The sequence below is a fragment of the Microtus pennsylvanicus genome, chromosome 13 (assembly GCF_037038515.1).
Source record: "Microtus pennsylvanicus isolate mMicPen1 chromosome 13, mMicPen1.hap1, whole genome shotgun sequence".
Classification (NCBI taxonomy): domain Eukaryota; kingdom Metazoa; phylum Chordata; class Mammalia; order Rodentia; family Cricetidae; genus Microtus; species Microtus pennsylvanicus.
In genome coordinates this window covers 4756074-4779443 of record NC_134591.1, presented here as the reverse complement: position 1 = coordinate 4779443, position 23370 = coordinate 4756074, and the positions used below count along the sequence as shown (strand labels likewise).

Genomic DNA, 23370 nt, shown 5'->3' with positions numbered 1-23370 from the left:
CTTTCTATCTATCACCTATCTGTCTGTCTATCTATCATCTATCTATCTATCTATCTATCTATCATCTATCTATCATCTATCTATCTGTCTGTCTGTCTGTCTGTCTGTCTATCTATCATCTATCTGTCTATCATCTACCTATCACATATACACCATCTATGTGCAAGTGTGTGTTGTGGTCATCAGTTGTTTTGTTTCCCAGTGCTGAAAATCCAACACAAGATGCTGCAAGCACGTTTCCCCATCATCTGTTTCTCTAGCCTTATTTGTAGTGTTCTAATTAGACGGGGCTTGGAAGAGCTACCCATCAAGAGAATTCTCTTTTCAGAGGGCAAGAGGGGGAAGATACCCTGCAGAGATACAGGTATATGGTAGGGGGCAAAATTGTCATGAAAATGCAAACTCCTGTCTCTGGTTTTAGTGCATGTTCCTCCCTGATATTCTGGGTCTTTGCGACTTTGGTGTAAAGAAGTGTCTTTGATGAGGTTTTCACTTCTTTCCCTAAAATAGCATAAAAACATAGCAGACAGGAGTGTGGAGGCTCGCGCACTCCCTTCTGTAGGAAGTCCATCGCAGGCCACGTGCTCCCTTCCCTTTACAACAGCACTCAAAGGAATCAAGGAATGAGTAATCACTTCTGCTCTTGGCCTTGGAGGGCCTCTTCTCTTTCACATAACCCTTAGACTCTTCATCGTATGTGTTTATGGAGTCAAGAGCAGCCCTCCTTTAGTTCTATCTGGGCGATGTATGAAACAAACTGTGCTCTGCCAGGCATTTTCCCATCTGAAGGGTGTAGTGGTTACACTGAATGACTACTAAGAGCACTAGCTGCTTGCTGCACAAGGCTGCAGTCATTACCCACTATCTGTCAGGAAGAAATTGTGGTGCAGAATCTCCGAGCAGTGCTCACTTTCACAGCTCACTTGTGTGTGGAACTAGGAGGTGTGCACTGATACCTCTGACTTTATGCTCTGGAGTTTAATGGGAAAGCAGCACAACTCTTGCCTGAGTTTGACACATCTTCCGCCTCCCCGATGAAGAAAAGGGCATGGGTCACCACTACTCTTGCCTCAACCACTCCATATTCATTCCCTTTTTCAAACATAAAAACTAATCACATCTCCTTCTCCTTACAGACTACCCTGTGGCCAGTTGATGGAGATTTTCCTATATGCAAATGACAAAGACCTTTGAAAGCTGTTTCCTGACCAGCTGTTCTTTCTCTTCACCCACCAAGCAGGAGTTCCATGTCCGCCGTGGTACTTACTTCTTTGTCACCAAAAGACTCGTTTTTGCCCCAAAACTCATGGACTCCCTGTCATTCTGTCTACTCAGATTCACACCCTGCCTCTCCTTTGCCTGTTCTGTGAGACAGTACACATACTTCAAAGCCAGTCTCGAATAATACCACTCTTCTAAGAGCTCACCCCACAGCCAGAATTAATTTTTGCCCCTCTGTGTCCACATAGCTCCTTGTGTGTACTGTAGCTATAGCACCTGTCCATTAGATTAGAGCTACTCAGAGCCTAGCCCCATCCCATTCGAGTCAGCAGAAGTGACACACGCAGTCACCTGTTCTAAGCCTTGAAGGTTTTCAAATACTCTTCATAAATCTGAGCAGAATGGTGAATTACTGTAATCTCATCACTCAAAAGGCTGGGACATGGGGATTATAAACTCTGTGCTAGTCTGGGTTACCTTGTGAGTCTGATGTTATCTGAGAGGAGAAAAAGCAACAGACAAACAAAACACTCTATATGTGCTGAATCTTAGGAGGTAGAGGTGGCAACTTGTATATGTACCCATTTCATACACAGGAAAACTGAAGTCCTGTACTTTCCCTAAGGTCCTAAGCAGTTTGTGGTAAAACCATGATTCAAATCCAAATCAAAATCAACCTATATTCTAAACCACAAATGCTCCTTTGAAAAGGACCTGTCTATGCCTACCACTTATTTGAGGATATATTGAGAGAATGGATATATATATATATATATATATATATATATATATATATATATATCAAATGAAATTTAAGTCCCAAGCCACATAGACCCAGTGCTCAGAACCACTCCTATCTGTTCTGGGCACTCAGGAAATAGAAGCTGCCTCAACAGACCAAAGCAGGCCTTTGCAGATCTGCCCTAGAGTAATATGAGGTGACGGCATGAGCCTGGGTTACACCGGAAGAGGCCTGCCTCCTAGGACCAACTCAAATTCTCAGTTTCTGACCCTCACCCTTCCCACTTAGAGAAAGACAGGGTGAGGTGAATTAATTTCCTAAGGACTTTGGTTTTGATAAGCTGCCAGCTTTAGATTCCCAACCTCTTCCAAGTGAATGTCCTAGAAGAAAGGGCTGACTAAAGCCAGCAAACAAATCCTCAGTATGAACCAGGCGACTATCCTGTCAACCCCTGAGACTTATAGGTCCCATGCCTCTGCTATTCAGAGACCGACAGCAAAGACAGCAACAGGGAAGTTCAGAGGTTTAGTGCATCCATCCTATCAAAGTGTTTTCTGATGTTTGTTTTCTTTTCTTTCCATTTCTGCGCTTACAACTGCATCCTGTCGCTGAGCTGGGGAAATTTGGCACCTAGATCTTGAGATTCCCGAATGTCTCACCTGAGAAGGCACTTAGAAATCCTTATGCCAAATATCTCATTGTATAAAGAACTAAATAGTGAGATGGGGGGGAACCTAGCTTGAAGATGCACAGTGATCTCTGCGGCCTCTGTGATAGTCCATCAGTCATCCTGGAGGTAGCTGGAGATGTCTGGATGAAGGTCTGAGAGTCTCAGACCTGCCTGGAGTTAACTCTCATCCACTCCACGTATGCCAAAGACTACATCTAGCACCTGCCTCCCAATCCCCTGCATTTGCAGAAAGCTGTTTCCAATTAGAGGAGTTAGTGATGTTTTGCTTTCAAAGGCTTTCTAAATCCAGTTTATCTTCTACCTACTCACAATGTACACAGAGAAGGGGAAATGGAGGGAGAACAGAAGGACAGATGATCTGGTATTTTCCTTCACAGGAACACACCATGAAATTTCCATAGCATTCTGACTTTACAGTTCTCCATGCCCACTTGTCAATCAGGGGAGGTAAGAAATGACCTTCAAATCTTTAGCCTATCCTCTCCAATTTCCACTTTCTACCCAGAGGAAGCTGTGATGGGCTTCATAAAGAAACAGGACAGAGGGAGAAGGGAGGAAGTAATGTAGGGTATCCACTGACACCAACACTGCTGTGTGCCTGCAGGTGTGTACACGACAGCATAGCCAGGCAGCTGACTACCAACATCGCTCACTACAGTTTATGTGAAATGTAGTTTCCTTAAAGCTACACTTCATCTTCAGCCTTGCAGTCCCATTCCAAGATTTAAACCATCAAGATCTCAGGGTCCTGAGGGGAAAAGACTTGCTAGGAGATAGCCCAACACCTGGCCACAGCTGAAAGGGGTGCAGAAACCTGGGCACAGCTCCAGTAAAATGAACCTGGCTCCCTAAACACAGCTTTGTTCCTTTCTCCGGGCTCTGTTGCCAGATGGAATGGGCACCGACTTTTAAATATGATATGTGCATATAGGCTGGTGTCCATCAAATAATCTCATTTCCCCCTCTCATAACTACGGAGAATAAGCACTTGGTTTCCCATTTCAGAGATTCAGGCTTTGATGTTTGGGATGATACTGGTCAATTTACCGCACCAAACTAGTCTGACTCAGTGTCTGTTTCCTTCCCTCCTTCTGGCTAGCCTTTCCCACAGGTTTTTCTCCTGCCTCTCTAATTCTCCCTGTCTGCACTTGAAAGATAATGACTGGCCACTTTTTCACCAGAGTATAACCTGGGTCATTAGGTAAGGCTCACTGAATACTGCCAATATTGAATTGATGTGTTTTTCCAAAGGCAATATATGACCCATGGGTAATACACTCAATCTAGGGGTCCAGGTCACTAAGGCCCAGACCAATATACAGAGATGCTGTTGCAGATAAAGTCCATGTAGTACCAGGAAGGCATCAGCATGCCTGGATAATTCCAGAGCTGTGAAAGTCACAGTCTAACTCATGTTACTTTGATATGATAAAATATGTAATGGCAATACTTTCCTCAATAAGTATAATTTACCAAAAACCTATTTGAGTATTTTATTTTATTAAAACATTTATTTATTAAAACTACCCCATAAGAAATCAATTAGAGTTACCCTTATCTCCCAGATAAGGAGCAGGCTGATGACTGTAGTCCAATGGACTTGAGCCTTCTGGAGCAGTTGAGCAGAAGCTATGTTATCATTGCAACCATTCTCAGTCCATTCCCCAGGATAGACATCGCTAACTGAACTCTGCTCCTTCCTCCATTGTTCTCTGGCTGTTGTTTCTTCTTCCTTCCTTTCCTCCTCCTGCGTCTGCAACTCCTGTTCCTCCTCCTCCTCCTCCTCCTCCTCCTCCTCCTCCTCCTCCTCCTCCTCCTCCTCCTCCTCCTCCTCCTCTTCTTCTTCTTCTTCTTCTTCTTCTTCTTCTTCTTCTTCCTTTTTTTCTTCTTTTGTGGCTTTTCAAGATAGGGTTTCTCAGGGTAACAGTCCTGGCTATCTTGGAACTCGCTCTGTAGACCAGGCTGGTCTAAAACTCACAGAGATCCACCTGTCTCTACCTCCCAAGTGCTGGGATTAAAAGTGTGTGCCACCACAACTGACTCTCTCGGTTATTTTAGCAAAATGCCATGGAGAGATTCTCCAAATTGATCAGAACTGCCCTAAGTGATGAAGCCAATTAGTCCTTGAACTTGAGCGTTAACTTTCTGTGGGCCAGACTAAAGTCTTCACCACACATTATCAGTACTGAGAACAGGCTAAGTCCAAAGTAGGCCCTGAGAAAGTATTAGCAGAATGCAAAGGTAAACTTGGGACAATAATACTTCACATAGGTGAGATCAGTTGACCACACAATGAACAAATGTAACATTCCATCCTGATTCAGAGCTCCCACCACCTGCAGAACAACATAGACCTCTCTCATCTGGGTAGTTTTCACAATTTCTAAGCCCATTTTTACTGGTATTCTCTACTTCTGATTCTCACGCTGACCCGCTAAACATGGACACTTGAAGGGCAATAAAGGGTTAAGAAATGTACAATGCAACACACATACAATTTCTTCCTCCAACCTCCGTTCTTCACACTTAATAACAATGGAGAAGGAGGAGGGAGGGGGAGCTGGCTTTCTTTCACCGACCATTAGAAACAATTATCACTTTCCCCAGGCCTGCTGAGCACTTTCCCCTTTGATGCCTGCCTTAAAGAGATAGAGAGAAGGGGAGGGGTGGGTTGCCTTTCTTCCAGTCTGAGGATTTATTATATGGTGTCAACAGAAAATCAAGCAAAGAAGCATTTCCTGTGTACAGGACAGAGAGGCACTTCCTTCACCCTCCTAGAGTTCTGGAAATAACAACAGACCTCTGCCTAGGAGATGCTTCCCAATAAGAACTTGGCATTTAAAGCCCTCCAGCCTTGTTTCTGCTCAGGCTTGAATAGTACCTCATTATGCATGCCCCCCCCACCACACACACAGGGAGCTGTCCCTAACATATTATGCCTTAGAGATCCAATACAGGCCAATCTTGCTCCTCTTTACATACACAAAGTCTTGTAATTTGGTGTGCAAATTTTTGGTCTAGTTATGACCAGGAGGAAAGGTAGGCTTTCCCCATAGAAATTACTTAATACATGGTTCTCTGTCCCTTACTAAAATGGCTTACAAATGGGTTAACTAAATCTCACAGAGGAGATAAGTCTCTGAATCATTATGACAGAACTGATTACTGAAAAATGACTGCATATTCGGTCGCTATTTCTTAGAAAGTGGATTCAAATTCCTAATGGACAGAAATGGATATCTCATTTGTCTAAGAAAATAGCCAGACGGTATCCATGAAGTTAAGCACACTAGTTATTTTCATATCATTTACTGGCCAACTTTTATGTCCCAAGCACAGTCCTCATGGTCTTGGGGATATGTTGTTCGATGCTTTGGGGTTCAGAAAGTATAAAAAAGCATGCCAGAGCCTTACCTGTCAAGGGGCTGAAGTCTGGGTATGATTTCTGTCTGTGTTTCCTACCTCTGATCTACGCCATTCTCCTGGTGAGGAAATCAAGGCTCACACAATGTTAATGATGCACATAACAAGGCCAGCTACAATAGAGGTGCGATATCAGATATCACCCCCATTTTCTTCAACCCTTCCTTCCTGTAGGTAGGGTAATTCGTGTTCCATTTTTTCAGACAGTCAGAGTAAACAATCACAATAGCAATGACAGTAATAATCTATACAATTCCAGCTCGCAGCTTAAGGTACAGGAAATGTTAGTTCTCGTGTGTCCTCAGTGTAGGGTTAGTGTTCTCTCCCCACATGCAGACAAGAGCCAGGCACTAGCCTAAGCCCATTCTGGACACTGGCTTTTAGAAGGCTGGATGGTGGCTCAGGATTCTCCAGCTAGTAAATCCTCTAACAAGGCAGAGCGATTAGTGTCGGATGTGGTGGTAGGCTTTTGTGCAGCTGACAACTGCGGCCATGAAAAGCCCATCCAGGCTTATTTCACAGAGGCCCCCCAGGCTGCCCTGGCTCTCTAATTATGCCACTCACCAGTCACCCAGGCTTGCCTCTGAACTCCTGACCCAGTACTGAAAGAGTTGGGATCTCATTACTAATCTCTTAAGCCACCTAGTTCTCCAAAATACATCCATTTAAGTTGGAGGCCAAGGCTTCAGGGTGGGAGGTAGAGAGAGAGAAAGCCTGGCTCTGGGGCTGCTCATGGCATGACCATGATCTCTTCCTGGAGCCTCTGTCCCAGTTCATGGAGCAGCTGGTATGGCTGGGTGACTCAGTGCGAGGCAGCCTTGCCAAGGGTCAGTGTCTGAGCTACACTAGAGCATTTGGCTCCACCTGTTTGTAATTTCAGGGGTGCGGGTGGGGGGACAAGGGTTGTGTTTGTTTTAATTATTATTATTATTATTGTTGAAAAGGAAGAAAAAATGAACAGAAACTGCTAACATCTGGAGGCTGCCCTTCAGTTTATGTAATCTCCCACAGTAGACCACGAGGTTACCAGCCTATGGTTGATGATGATGGTTGATAGGTAGCTCCAGGGCTCATGTACCACTTTCAGGACTAAGATACTGTCAGGCTAAGGCAGAAAGGTGAAGGACTATCTTGTATTTCCAATAGAGAAGAAGAAAGGTTATGGGTCTTCATAAATCCAAGTTTTCTTTTGAAAGAGTCAGCTGACCCTTCTTCTGTTGAAAAGAAAACTTTTCTCTTATACTATTTTTATTCTCTCTTTCATTCACTTCTCAACTAACATTTATTTAGCTCTTGCTATGGTCTCAGTTCTTTATTTCCATGGTATATGTGAGAAAAATGAAACCCAGAGGAAAATACCAATAGAGACTTATGTATTTACCCATTTTCAAAAATGGTTCCAACATGGGAAAGAAAAGGCTGAAGAATTACATGTAGAGATACATTTTAAAAATAGGTTGGTTTTGGCTTCAAGATTTATATAAAGGATGGGCATGGAAAGCAAGGGGCTAAAGCCAGATCAGAAGTGCAAAGTTTTCGTGTCAAGTAGACTCTGGAGATAAAGAAAAAAAAAAAACGCAGCTTAAGAAGTGGAAAACTGAACCACAGCTGAGCCACGACAAACACGACAAAACCAGTTTCCCAGATGTTGTCAGTTGCATAAGCACGAAAGATGAAGGTCAAGAGGCTGTGCTTTATTCTGCATACAGCTCCCAACAAAGCATTTTTGAAAAAAAAAAGATAATTTTTGTGTTTTCTGATATTTCTTCTTTCAGAGTTATATAGAAAGCAAATTTCAAAAACTCTAGATCATGATACATGACCAGTACATATTGTATAAACATATGAAACTTTGAAAGTCAGAAATATTTTAAATATCAGTATAGACTCTGAGTCAGATATAAAGATCTCTGTTTACTTCTATCCATAATACACACTGGACACTAGAGAGGAGAATATACCCAGTAGCTGGTGTCCTGAGGCATTACCTGATACAGCTAAGAATCAAGAGTTGTGGATGTTCCTTCAGAACTCTAAGACACTGGTAGTTCTAGAGAAAGAAGGCATTGAGAAGACTCTATGAGCAGACCACAGCAGAGAAAGCCATGGTGCTAGAACAACATGACTAGCATGTAGTCATAGTACAAGACTGCTTATTTAAGATTTAAATACGAAAGCTAAAATTACAAATCCAGTTAACTTTAATTAAAAAAGAATGATCTCATTGGCCTTGGAGCAGAACTGGGACTCATAGCCAACTCCAGATCAAAACCCCACAATGAGGAAATCCTTACCACCCAGCTCAAAGGCTGAGGGGCGAGGTTGTCAGACCCCTGCAATCTCCTCTCTACTTCTCCCTGAAAAGCCCTGGATGCTCATGGGTTAATCAAGAAAGTGATGACCACATCCAAGTTCCATTTCTGGTCACCTAAACCCTTGATTGGGAATAGCTAAGCAGTGGTTAATGGCAGTCTTGACGACAACAGTCAATTCAGAAAGGTCAGAAGAGTGATTTTTCACTTCAAAACATGTGTCCTAAAAGAACACAAATTTCTCAAGTTCATAAAACTGGGAGTCACCAGGTTGTTTTTGTTTTTGTCCCTCTCTGCTTTTTCCAGCCCTGCTAATGAAGATCTGTGTTATACAAATTGTATTTGGGATGAAGCAAAAGTCACAGTGCTTGTAGAGAACTCTGGCCATACATGCCCACAAAGCTGGGGTGTGCATATTTGTTCCTGGGATCCTCCTTCGTCCTTTAGCATGTGGGCTTTCTGATGTCCTACTAGAGATGCTACATGCTTGGGTTTTTTTTTTTCCTCTTTGCTTTTCTAAAGCTTCATTTCTTCTGGAAAAAGATTCCAAGGATGACTTTAGTGACATGTGCAAGGGGCAGAGAATGGAGTTACTGAAACTGTTGACCAAGCCACTATGACCTTGTGGTTTGAAGAAGTACCTCTGTATTTAGGAGCAAAATAGGTATCATGACTCTCTGGACTGGCAGGAGAGATTTCAGAAACAGAGATAGTAGCTGTGATCAGCAAGATATGAAGCTTTTGGGGTTCCTCAGGTGCCCTGACTTTTTTCTCTACCAGCTGATTGGAAGAGTCTCTGAGAGATGGGGACCTCCGAGAACGATGCTTTCACCATTGGCCAAATCAGCTTGCATCTGTGCACACCGGCATTATGTTTGGAACCCTACAGAAGAACACCTCCACTTCCCCTACACCTAGCTCATTCTTGACTCTTTCCACGGGATAGAGGAAGCTTGACACATGTTGATGTCGAAGTTATGCGTTTTGGAAATTCAGCTTTTGCCACTCACTAATTGAATGATGTCAAACCAGTCACTTCCTGTATTTCCCCACTGCAAAGTGAGATGACTTTGTGTTCTGAAGATATGACTTAGAATTGAAAGAGTTCCTGAGGGCTGGAGAGATGGCTCAGTGGTTAAGAGCATTGCCTGCTCTTCCAAAGGTCCTGAGTTCAATTCCCAGCAACCACATGGTGGCTCACAACCATCTGTAATGAGGTCTGGTGCCCTCTTCTGGCCATACACACAGACAGAATATTGTATACATAATAAATAAATAAATAAAAATATTTTAAAAAAAAGAAAGAGTTCCTGAGCACACACAGGTGTAGGAACACCAAGCACAATAGAATGTTTTTCCTTTCTACCCATCTCTTCTTCCTATGCTTTTTGGGGCAACATCTCTAGACAGTACCAGTTCACCTTTGGGCCAACTGAAAGCTTCTTAATGTAATTCTTCTGTAAACTAGTGAAAATTATATAAGCTGCTTCATAGGATGTGCGTCAGGTTTGAATGTGAACACACAGTATAGAGTTCCAGAAAGTTGTTACCCTAAAATGTGGGAGTGTCATATGTCAATCTGTTGATTTCATTGGTTAAGCAATAAAGAAACTGCTTGGCCCTGATAGGTTAAAACATAGGTGGGAGGAGTAAACAGAACAGAATGCTGGGAGGAAGAGGAAGTGAGCTCAGAGACGTCATGCTCCCCTCTCCTGGGCAGACATGCAATGAAGCTCTGACCCAGGATGGATATAGGCTAGAATTTTCCCATTAAGAACGGAGCTACACAGTTTATTAGAGATGGGTTGATTGGGATATCAGAATTAGCCAGTAAGGGCTAGAGCTAATGGGCCAAGCAGAATGGGCCAAGCAGTGTTTAAAAGAATATAGTGTCCATGTAATTATTTCGGGGTATAAGCTAGCCAGGCGGCTGGGGTGCTGGGGACGCAGCCCCGCCACTCCTATTACTACACTAAAAGCCCTTCACAGTCTGCTGTGCTCATTTATTATTGGTATTACAATTCTGTTGCCATTAGTACTTGCTGTTTACTATTGTGATGACATCATTCCTTCTTCCATTTGCCATTATAACCCATAATCCCTTTCCCCACTACATTTCCTTCTTTCTTCCTTCCTCTTCCTCTCTCCGTCTTTTTCTGTCTCTTACTCCTTCGCCCCCACCAAAGCATAGCCTCTTACTGGGAGACCACTCTGAAAGTGATCTACACTTCCATCAATCTCTTTAGGAATCCATTCATGGGGATTTTCTTGATACCTGATCTCTCCACAGTATCAGGAGGCAAAGAAGCAGAGACTTACCCCAATTCTAAGCCTCCAAAATCCATTTCCTACTGTCTGTGTAAAGCCATTCATAAAGGGAATGTTTATTCTTTAACCTTTATTATAATCTTATGACAACATTAGATGGCAGGACATGCAGCCAACAGCAGCAAGGGAAAGTCTGCAAGATGTAAGGTAGGGTCCAACTCTGAAGGCATAAAGGAGCATAAAGCTCTCCCTCTTTCTTATCTTCAGATAAGCATCATCATCACCATTCACCAAGTGATAGATACATCAGGTGATTAAGAAGGCTAAGCCTGCTCGGGCCACCTGTGTTCACAGAGAATTATGACCCAAACATTCAATTTACCACTTCATGACACAATTTGTCGATTCAATCCAGTCACAAAGGAGATGCCCTCAGCATATGTAGTTTATACTGGTGTCATTTAATAAATACAGAAACATTTTCTCCAAATTATGAAGAGTTCTCCAAGTGTGAAGAGTCCACGTTAGGCATTGGAAATAACTAAAGACAAACGGTAGAGCCCAAATCCTTAGCTCAACATTTGTTTATTTGGTATAAAAGTCCAATGTTAATCGCAAGAATCCTAGACCCTGAATTATGGCTAATAGACTTTAAAATGTGCCACAAAGAGTGATGCATCTCTCTACAAAAGGAAAGAAAACACTCTTCTGGGTCATCCATTCCTCCGAAATCATGCCCTTTAAGGTATATAGAAAAGTTCATACCAACTGCACCAGGCCTTCCTGCTACACAGCTGCGGGCTGTGAGAAAGGATATAGAAAGCTTTAGAAACAAGTCCTGATGGCGACCAGCCAGGTCTTCTGAATATAGGAGAACGTATTCTAAGGACAAAATCCTCTCATGAGAGCAGGTGCAGACAAAGGAAGTCAGTCCATCATACCTCATTCTGGGAAAGAGAGAGGGGTTCGGACAGCATCTCGGGAGAGGTGGCATGATATAGAACGCGAGGGTGTTGAGAGCTAGAAAGTGTGAGTGGTGCTCCGGCCACGAAGTGTGCGGCTCTTTGAGAGGCTTCCCTTCCCTATCTGGGAAATGGGTGTACTATTCCACTGCAGAGTTCTAATAATTTAACTTAATGAATGGACTTAGGGGGCATGCCAGGTGTCTTGTGCCATCTCATAGTCTCTAAGAAGTCACTTAAATTTAAATACACGAAACCTGTGCCTTCATGGTTACACGAGTCACATTTAATGACTTGGTGTCATAGGTGGCTGAGGATTGCTGTGTAAGACAGGGCCAATGTAGGGCGTTTCTGTCCAAGTAGGATGTTCCAGTGGACAGCTCGTTGGTCTGCAGCTCTCAGTAATGACACGGTTTTGTTTTCTGTCAGACATAGTTGTGACTTTAGCCTCTTGATATGTGTCAAGCAATATTCTTCCTTAGTTTGCATCCAACTGCTGTTCTGTTTCTGCACCTCCTGCTTCCAGGTGGTGAATGCAGGTTTGGGTATCACCCAGGAAGCCTCTGCACCCCTAAAACAGCATTTACTAGCACAACAGACCTTGTCCAAGCCCGTGTCTCTCTAAGGATGGGCATAGTCTTTCTTAGGAAGGGGAAAGATCACACACACTAATCAAATGTCCCCAGTGGGACACAGAAGATGTATGCTTCTCAGTAGCAGTGCCTTCCGTGGGATGCTTGGAGCCCATTTATCTTTGAAAATTGAATATGTTCAAACGTATCTAGAACTTGTTTGTGCTTAGGACTAGTTGAAGAAATTGAAGTTTTAAGAATGCTACATAGTCAAAGTAAAGGTAGAAAGCCTCTTCTGGTCTGATTCTCCAGATTACACTTCGAAACCGACTTTTCAAAGGCAGGACCTGGAGTGAGCTAGAGAGTAGAGCTCGGGGGCCTTGAAAACCAAACACTAACAAAGGAGCATGCACACAAACAAAACCAGAATCCTGGGCTGAGCCAAACCCCAGCTCCCTTCACAAGCCCCTCTTCATGCCTGCCTTGCGAAAGTTTAATTTCAGACTAGAGAAATGAGCGTGTGGTTTGGGGGCAGAACTCAATACCACCAAAGGAGCAGGCTCTGCATAACCTGACTGACGCTTCTTCCTGAGCGCGTTAAAGTCCAGTTTCACATGCCACTCAGGTACAGAACATGGAACTAAATTATACAGCAAAGGCCATGTTGGCTAAGGCTGGTGACACCGTGTAAAACAAAGCAATAGCATGGGGGGTGAAAGAGAGAGGGGTGTGGGATGGGTAGAGAATATTAAATGCTTACAGAAAGGCACAGTAAAGGGTCTCTGAGGAGGTCTAAGCAAAGGCAGGCATGGAAGGAGGATCTGGTCCTGAAGCTGAAGTGGAGAATACAGGCACCAAGATCAGGGTGGGTCAGGCTTGGATGGAGGACATAAACAAAGCCTTGGAATCTTCCTAGATGAGCCGTGGAGAAGGATGGCAAGAGAAGGGTCTGATATCCGCAGAGCACTCCGAGGACTGAGCCTCAAGCCACAGAGCCCTGCTTGTTCTTGGCCTTCAAGTCAAATCCTCTGGCATCTGTGTGATAGAGGCTTGCTCTTGAAGCATGCCCTCGGGACTACACATGGCACAGTTCTTGAGGGGTAATCCATGCTTGGGGCCTGCCCAGAAGGGTTGGCTCATTCTCTGTTTCTTCTCTACCTGTCAATATTTTGTTCCCCTGTCAAACGTAGTTACTCTAGTACCAAATGTTTTATAGGGAATGAGATGGGAAATTAATCCAATGCTCCGTAGGAGGCAAATATGTACTGTGTACTTGGTATGTTAGCTCATTGCACCATCAAGACCGTAACACAGAGAGGATGGCCTGCCCTGTTTGCAGGCGAGGGACACTGAAGCTTGTAAAAGAGAGGTCCTTTGTCAGATGTCACAAAGTTGACAGGTACACATTCCAATTTTTTCTGGCTGTGATGCTTAGGCAATGATAATGTGACAATGACGCCATAACATGGCCTCTTTGTTTACTCCCAATACCCATGGCAAAGAAAACCAATTCTATGCTTACCTTCCAAGCCAACTCACCCGTCCTCTGCAAAGCACGTCCTGCCACAGTTAACTCATATATCAGAGCACTTCCTCACCGTATGATTTGCCACAGTAGAGGGTCCCATGGCATTATCTTTCTCCCTTGAGAGTGGTGGCCATATTGTTTATCTCCATGCCATCCCATTGCTAAAAATGGTACTTCAGAGAGGTGGGACACCAGAATCACTTCATAAGAATGGGAGGATGGGGAGGTGCAGGAATCTATTTAGTGAAAGTCAAATCTTAAGTGAGATAAGACTTGGGAACTCTCTAAGTCGCTAGCTTCTCAAATGTCTGGAAAATCAAGTTTTAAAAATCTATATTCTAGGACTGGAGAGATGGCTCAGTAGGTAAGAGCACTGGCTGCTCTTCCAGAGTAGATGGATTCAATTCCCAGCCCCTACATGACAGCTTACAACTGTCTGTACTTCTAGCTTCAGGTATCTGAGGCACAGACACGGAGCAGGCAAGGCATCCATACACATATACTAAGAAAAGTAATTCTAAAGTAACGCCGTGTGCTATTTTAAATCATGTATATCCCCCAGTTGCAAAAAAGTAACAGGAGACAACAGCATTTCTGAAAGAGTCTGTTATCCTAAGGGAAATCGCAGGCCACATAATCTCACTCCTACCTTGAAAAACAGAAATTATATGGGGATCAGAGGTCTGACTTGACTGATGTCACGTAACCAGGAAGCAAAGGGCCCTGGACATATCTATTTACAGATGTCAATTAGTAGCATTTGTTTCAAACTCTCATCACTAAAATATTTTCAGATGGAATTCCAAGTCCAAACACAATGCCTGAGTTTCATCTTCTGTAGAAGGGCAGATGAGTGAAGGGTGGAGAAAGAGGGCTGGGAAGGAAACCAGGAGTGTCTCTGAGAGCTTTAGTGGATTTAACATCTCTCACAGCCCAAGGTCTAATGGGCCTAAGGGATGACAACTTGGGGACTCCGTCTTGTGCTCGTCTGGAGGGAGTTTGGGTGCCCCGCAGGAGTGGACAGGCTGTAACAGAGCACGGTACTTTCTGTTCTGTCCCCTCAGATGACTTGCACATGTGCTCTTGAACAATTATTCAGAAACCACCAGGAGAAAGCAGATCCCTTGGGCCTTTGGGGAAACTACTTGGAATCTATCTGCTCCAGCATTTCAGCATGTTCCCTTTCCCTCTCCTTCCCCACCATTGGCAAAGGCTGCCCCATTTTCCTAATGAGAAGAGCTTAACGCTATGGTTGAAGGCAGGGACAAGGAGGGAAGGGATAGACAGCCTTTGGAACTGTCTCCTCAGCATTAGGCACAGAGGCCAAGATTTCTCCTTGTTCTTCACAAATATTATTGTCTGAGTAGCACTGGGGAAATGTTTCCCAGTACAAAATTTTCAAGTGGAGATGTTTTCATGTGACACCTGTAGCAAGGTAGAAGGAAACAGGGAAGAGTGGTGTGGCGAGGATTTCATGTCTCTGAGCCAGCCTCTTCGGTTTGAGAAAAGCCTGTTGTGTTCAGGAGGCAGCTGTGGAGTACACAGGAAATGAAGTGCTTCTGGGGTCTGGCATACAGAATGGCTTTAGAAGGCATTATTGCTGTTCTTTCCATCTTAGCATCTCCCTGGTTCACCTCAGGCTTAAAGCCTCAGAGAAGCTCCCCACAGCTCCTCTGGGGGTAAAGAAAAACTCCAAGCACCTGTGGTGTCTCTGAGAACCCCTCCTGACTCATTTTTTCTGAGGTTTTGCTTTCTCATCAGCCTTCTTTTTTTTTTTTTTACTTTTTGTGTGCCATTTGTTTTGTCTCTGTCACCGTCTTCGTCTCCATGTCTCTTTTTCCATAGACAACATGCTCTTCATGCCCATCCCTTGTCCTGTTCCTCAGTTTACCCTTCTTAAGATAAGGTCTCCTGAGTAAACTGGGAGCATGGGGACCTTGGGTGAGGGTTGAAGGAAAGGGGAGAGGCAGGGTGGGGAGCAGAGAAAAATGTAGAACACAATAAAAATCAATAAAATAAAAATAAAAAAAAGTTTCAGCTCATAATCACTTCCACAGATGTGTCCCCCAGCCTTTCCCTGGGGCTCCCTGTCTAAGCATTTCCTCCAAAGCATCAAAGTGCATATATGAAGATGGTTTTCATTTCACTTTTCTTTTACACATGAACATGCCTGCAGAGTCATATGCGTGTGTGTGTGTGTGTGTGTGTGTGTGTGTGTGTGTGTGTATGACACAGACTAGTCTCACACTTTCTATGTAGTCAAGGGTGATATTGAATTTCCAATCCTCTCTTCTCCAAGTGGAGATCAGAATGCCAACATGCCCAGGCAAAATGCAGAATGATTTCTGACCCTTGTGCTCAAAGAACCCAGGATACATCTAGCCCTTCGCTTTGGAGATAAGAATGCAAAAGGACACTAGTGGGTTCCCCCACTGTCCTGACAAAGACTGTGGCCAGCAAAGATGTACAGATTTCATGATTATCTTTCCTTGGTATTTTGGGGTTTCCTGTGTATAGCTTGTGAGAAGAGATAGCTTGTGAAAGACTGTGCTTCCCCTCTTTTTCCTTCCCTCCTCCAGCAATAACCAGGCACACATTCTAAACGTAAGGCCTCTGTTTCACATGCAGAGGTAGGGACTTGCAGTGCTCGCTCTGCTTTTTTTTTTTTGTATGCCCCCTTATACTGTACACACTTTAGAAGGTTTTCTGAAAAGGCGATGCTCAGGCTAAAGGCACGGAGGCTGAACGCGGTATATATACACAACGCTGTTTCATTTCGTTATGAAGAAGGAAAATAGAACTGAAGTAATCACATTAAGACAAATGAGTTAGGGTTGGGAGGATAAATACTGAATGTTTTCTCTCGAAAATGGATCCTGCATAGTGTGTGTGAGTGTGTGTGTGTGTGTGTGTGTGTGTGTGTGTGTGTGTGTGTGATTATATACCACAGTACAAGAAAAGTAGAGGAGGATTAACAGATACAGGTAGGGCTAGAAGAAGGAAAAAGGCAGGAGCTCAGAGTGTGAATACAACTAAAGTCAATGCTGTCCATGAATGCAAATGCCTTTCTGAAACTCACACTACCCCAATAAGGTAATTACTGAAAGAAGAGTGGAGGCAGAGGTTGGGTACCTCAGCAGGAATATGGAACAACTGAGTGGTATTTGATGTACTGCATGCAAGAGATCCCACTTTCTTGGTATTCTTAAAATGTGCAGGACAGACTAGAGGACACAGAAAGCATTCATTCTTCCAATCATTTTTCCACACCCAACTCAGAAGCAGATGTGAGCTGCTTAGTCTGCATCCGGGCTCCTACCTGAACACAAAGGCCTGTGTCCCAATGTGGTCCTTGCCAGACCTTAGCCCAAATCCTTAGTGTGTTCATCTGTAAATGGAGACCACTAATCCTGTTCGGTGTGGAGCTAGAGAAACTGGGTAAACGTTGTTTCTATGATTTATCCTATATGTTCTAGAAGTGGGCACAGGACTATTCCACACAGCATGATGGCTGTGATACCAGCTGGCATAGTAAGACAGCAACTGTGTGTTTCCTTTCTTGGAGAATTTCCTCTGGATCTTACACCCTAAGATCTTTGACTACTGTTTTCAGGTGACTATACTGTTGGGGTGGAATAGCTAAGCTCTCAGAGAGCAGCAAGAGAGCCTTGGCTTTCTGTAATCCCTGCAAGAACACTGTGAATTCTAGACCATTGGAGCATCTCCATCTCTTCTTTAAGCCATGGCAAAGAGGGGCTGCCTGTTTAGACAGGACGAAGTAGCCTTAGTTGGAAGCTCTGGGGATGAGAGCACAAGGAAGGCGTACGTGCTTTGCATTTTGGCAGCCTTTGGTGTAAAGCATTAGAGAAATGTGAGGCATGGAAACAAAGTATGAATAAGACAAGATCTTTGCAAGCACTTAAACCAAACCAAACCGAACCATTTCTAAGGTTCCCAGAAGAAAGATAACCTGATTCTCTTTCTTCCTTTCAATTTTTGCTCACTTACAGGAACTTCTTGATTCCAGCTGGGTCAGGAAGGTGCATAACACAAATATCCAAGGAATGTCTCTTATTATAGGAGATTGGGCCCCATTTGCAAGACTGGGAAGCTTTGATATGTCTGATAACATTTGGATACAAGACTCAGCATTCAAGGGAAGTTTTACTATAACCAAATTTGGGAAACTTGCTTAAGGAGAATGGGGGAGAGGGACTGGAAATCATTAGAAGTGGCAGGGTTATGCAAAAGCAAAGCTCAAGTTTAGACTGGTATTCTAATCTCACAAAACATAGTGTTCCTCATTCTCCCTAGTCCCAAGCGTGTGCAGAACTGCTCTGATGTAACTATGATCTGGAGACAATTCTCACACCTACGTCTTTACACAGTGCAGAGCTTAGAGATGGGGTCTGAAACTTTCATGGGTATAGGTACATAGACCCAGAAAATACCTGAGCTTTTATAACACCACAGAAAGGCTTGCAGAGAGTGAGATAAAGTGGATTGTAAAGGGGAAAAGGGAATAGCTATTCTTTTTCATAATCCCTAAGGTCAAGCTTCTCCTGGTGAAGATTGCAGACTGCAGATGAGGGAATGTGTATGTCAGGGAGTGGGGACAGCCTCCATTACAAGAGACTATGATTTGGCTCTGAGAGGATTTGAGCCCCTGACACATGTCATCTAGAGCTTTACCTGTTTTCCTGGAATCCAGCAACTCCCCACTTTGGATATGGGTTCTAGATTTCCACTGTCATCTTCTAAAACATTCCTTCATGATTAGAATCTTTGCATACAGGTTATGTACTGATTTAGAAAACCACTGCATGTCCTCCTGGGCTCCAAGGTAGACAACAGATTGGTTTTTTTTGTAAATATTTATTTATTATGTCTTTGTGTATGTCTGCAGCCAGTCCCCATTACAGATGGTTGTGAGCCGCCATGTGGTTGCTGGGAATTGAACTCAGAACCTTTGGAAGAGCAAACAATGCTCTTAACCTCTGAGCCATCTCTCCAGCTCCTCCTGAAGAAGGAGGTAACATCAATTCTGAAGGTCAAGGCTACCCCTGCCCCAGGATAGAACCACATCTCTGATAAAGGTTTTGAAGTGAATAAAGTTTTAAAAGTGAGCCCCCCCAAAGAGAGAAGAGAGAGAGAGAGAGAGAGAGAGAGAGAGAGAGAGAGAGAGAGAGAGAAATAGGCGAGGTAGTTGGCTATATGTGTATGTTTAGCATGGTGGGTGGAGAAATTCAGCTACTACTGACTCCTTTACCTCTGTTTTATTGTGTTTTATTCGGTCAGTGTCTGGACTGAGATCCTATGGGCCTATTCATACATACATATGTGGGTGGGGTATAAGGGAAAAGGATGAGAAGGGGTTGGAAGAATGGATAATGAGGAAGGAGGGAAAATGAAAAGGAGAAAGAGGGGGAAGAAAGCGAAGGGAGAAGAAGATCATGCCTAAGGAAGGAGAGGGATCCAAGGAACACCTTTCTATCTTATTCTTCAATCCAGCTCTCAAGAGCCTCCCAGCTCCACCTCATGCCATCAAAGTCTTCACTAGGGACACTGACAGGGTGAAAATGAACTACTAGGTTCCTCTAATCACTGACCAAGGTAATGAGTGGCATAGCCATGTTTTCTCCTTGCCCGTTGCCATAAGGGAACAATATCTTCAGAACTAGGGCTTGCCTATATGCTGCCTGTATGAGTGCATGTCTATTTGTGTGCACATGACTGTACCTGTGTGCATGGGCAGATGTGTACATGTGGGGTAGGGATATATGTTTTTATGTAAGGAAGCTGGGGCACTGTTGTTCTGTACCCTCCAAGCCTTCGTTTTCGTTTTCCTGATGCTGCGTCTAGGCTGCACACACTGACCCTGTATACTCGAGCAAGGCAACATTATGGCAAATTTCGTTACAGCTGAAGTGTCCTTACAAAGACTATATCCAAGCTCAGAGTAATGGAACCTAGTCGATTTCATTAAAATAAAATTGGTAACAATGAATAATTCAATAGGATGATTTTATTTCCTCCTCTCCTCTTTATAGATCGAGAAGTTAGTATTTATAATGATTTTTTAATTGGATTCTTTTTTAGTTAGAACTAATCAGCCGTAATTCTTGACAGCCTTCTCCCTACAAGATTGGATTAATTGTCCCATGAAAGTCCTTTTTTTCCCAAATGAGATGGGGAATTTTTTCCTTTAGCTCACATGACAAGCAATAATCTTTGGATGGTTTTTAAGCACAGTTGCCCCCATTGCTCCTGTGTTTGAAAGGTTCTTAGAGTACTAATAATTCCCTCATTTGAATGACGTTTTTCAAACACCTCTAAGAACAGGATGCTATCTGAATTTGGAATTCCTGCATCTTTGATGTGATGAAGAAACAATGACTGGACATCCTCTCTTGGCCTCACTTGTAAGTAGGTGTGTGTGTGCGCACGCATGAGAGTGCACATGCGTGCCATGCATGCACGTGAGCATTTACAATCAAAGCAAAACTCAGACAATGCTGGCTCCTACGTTATCTACATGCTGGCCTTTGAAGATGGGAAAAGATGAATGGAGCCTAGTCTATTCTCAGAGCTGTGGCAGTCCACTGTGGGAGACAAGAGAGGACACAGATAAGTCACTTGAAGTTCTCTGTGAAGGAAGGACCATGCAGGCGAGACCAAGTGCTGACTCATAAATTAGAGGGGGATGCTGACCCATTCCTTGCTAGGCTAGCACTGCACATGGATGGCACCAGGGGATCCTGAGTACCCACATCTTTCCACTCTCCTGAGGGCATCTACTCACACATACAAGTGAGCAAGTAAAAAATTCAATAATAGGAGCAGGAGTAGGAAAGATGATGAAAAAAGGTGAAAATGAATAAGTACTACTTTACACCACACTCAATAATTCTCATCGGACCCCAACCCAAGGCCCAGTTTCTCATTCATCTAAATTTTAGTTGGACCTCAGTGAGCTTGAAATAAAGAAGCCATATTATAGAGGGATGACTGAGAAACATGGCTCATCTGTAAGGTCAGGAGATGGATTAGCTTCAGAAATGACCACTGTGCTGGCCAGGTAGAAGTACTGCCTTAAAAAAAAAAAAGAAGACCAAAGATTCTAAAGATTTCACAAATAGTTCTCACCCCCATTGAATTCCAATGGTATATTCAAAACAGAGTTCTTTCCTGTATTGAGTCATAATATAAAGAACATGGGGCACAGCTGCTTTTCACACGATGCTTGCATCCCCTCCTTCACTGCTGTGTGCTGTATCCTTAACCAGTGGTACTGAGCAGCTGCTTGGCTGAAGAAATGCTCAGGTGGACCTGTCCTGTGACATTGAGTTTGAAGTGGGCACCTTGAGAGCCACAGCAATGAAAAGGGGAGCCTTTAGCAGGAGCCCCTCCCCCCCAAATTAGGAGCTTACCTGGGATGCTGCTGGTTGCCCGATAACAACCCAAGCTGGGCACTGCTGGTCTTGATGGGATACTGAAGCATTGGACGCCCACTGGTCCAGGAACCCCTGGGGTGTGTAGACACCACAGTCTTTAATGCTAGTTTTTTGTTCAAACTCTTCACACATCCCATCTCCATCGTGGAAATAGCACCGGCTGGGTTCATCTGTGGGAGATTGACATGGAAAGGGGGACAGTATTAAACATTTCTCCTTTGGCTTTAGCAATCAGTAGCAGCTGTAGAACAGAGCATCCAAACTAGAAACTGTTGAACCTATGGTCCTTAGTCACTTTAGGATAGTCTTCTTTAGCCTTAAAGTGGAAAATAATTAAAGGAAGTCCTGTTATACCCAACAGCTTATTTAGTGGATCAAGACCCCTTTGGGGTCTCATATGAGAAATCCTGCATATCAGATATTTATATTACAATTCATATCAATAACAAAATTAGTTATGAAGTAGCAATGAAAATCATTCTATGGTTGGGGGTCACCACAGTATGAAGAACTCTTTTAAAAGGTTGCAGTGTAAGGAAGCTTGAGAATCACTGGACAAATGAAACTGGCAGAGATTGTGCTGAGTAAATGAAAGCATGCATTACTCCATTTTCAGAAGGAGTGAAAACTGACTGTAGAAACCGAGAGCAGAAAATGCAATGGGGATCTAGAGGGACAATAATGGAAACTGTGCACGGACCGAGAGTAAAATATCAACAATGAAAATGCTCTCAAAATTTGGTACCCAGGTCGGCACTTATGGTTGACGTTTCTGACTGCACACCTGTAACACTGAGAGTAAAGAGCATGCTATTATGTCTGAACAACAGGCACACAGAAATTTACCATTCTAGGTTCGAGAAAGAACCTGGGATCATGAGTGTGGGGAAAGGACTTAAATTTTTCTGTTGTTATCTGTAAAGGGAGTCATTGCATTTAGGGACAGCAGAACCTTGAGTCTCTTCCAAGCCCCCCCAAATTTCTTGTTTATTTCTGCAAACAGTTTACATAGTAAGATATTATCCCACATGCCAGAATAAGTCTATTCATTATAATTTAGTTATTGGATGATGGGTATGAGCCCCCTGAAAAGTCCAGTGACCAGTACTTCTAACATGGACAGAGATACAAGGTCAGTACTTCCCACAGCTTCACAATGACCATGGACAATGGTCAATTCAGATACAATAAAAGTTAAGATCCAACACAAGGGATATTCACCATAAATCCAATCCCAATGAAGGGGGCTGCAGCAAATTATATTGTCCAACTCTAGGCCAAAGAGACAATTTCTATAAAGAAGAGAAGTATGAGCATTGCTCTTTGTGCCTAGCAGAGAGATAATGACTATACTCAGGATTCATAGAATGAAAAAAACATGACCTTTTAAGGATAAGATTATGAAGTTGGCTAACTTGGGTACCACCTTTGTCTCCCTTCAATGTAAAGACAGAGAGGGAGAAATTATAATAAGATTGAATAATATCTACTTTTTAAGATGACTTAACTCATTCCCCAAGGCAAATAACCCTTTCAGTACAGCAAAAAATTGTCCTAAAGGCTTATGTCTTTATGATTAGATTTAAGATTATGATAAAACTGATTAGAACTAGAATCTGAGAATGGAGGGAGGTACAGACAGACACAGCCAGGAAAAGAGTTACCCAGCAAGATAGTAAGGTGGGTTATAGACAGGTAGACCAAAGAAGTCAAAAGATAGAGAAGAACTAGTATTAGAGAGACAAAGATTCAGACTGCTGAGATGGTCTAGTGAGGAAAGACACAACATCAAGCCTGATGATCTAAATTCAACCCTCCCAGGTGGTGAAAGGCGAGAACTGACACCTCCAAAGTGCACCTAACTTTCATACATGCACCCAGAAACCCTTTCTATCCCGTTAAGTAAATACATGGATTTGAAAAGGTTTAAAGAGAAAGAAAGTCGGATGGAAAGGGAGAGCAAAAACGAATGACTGAAGGAGAGGAAGGGAGAGCTGGAAGGAGGGCGGTGAGGAGAAGGAAAGAGAAAACGACCACATCTCATTTCTTCTCCAACATTATGCTGACAAAGCTATTGTGAGTCTCTTTTAAAAATAACATCCGTAGAGTCTGCTATTCGGTTTCTCTTGCTCCTAGTGTCCTAGGGGAGCCTCTCTACTCCATCCGCCAGGGTTTTGTCTGGGGAATTCTCATTCCT

General features: G+C 43.4%; 1 protein-coding gene across 1 annotated transcript in view; it reads right to left on the bottom strand.

The window, feature by feature from the left end:
- The window catches only part of Pappa (pappalysin 1), a 237896-nt gene that overhangs the window by 75913 nt on the left and 138613 nt on the right, over window positions 1–23370 (bottom strand). Inside the window, exon 10 of the mRNA XM_075945577.1 lies at window positions 21150–21343. Within this exon, the coding sequence (XP_075801692.1) occupies window positions 21150–21343 (194 nt within the window). The remainder of the gene's footprint in view (window positions 1–21149; window positions 21344–23370) is intronic.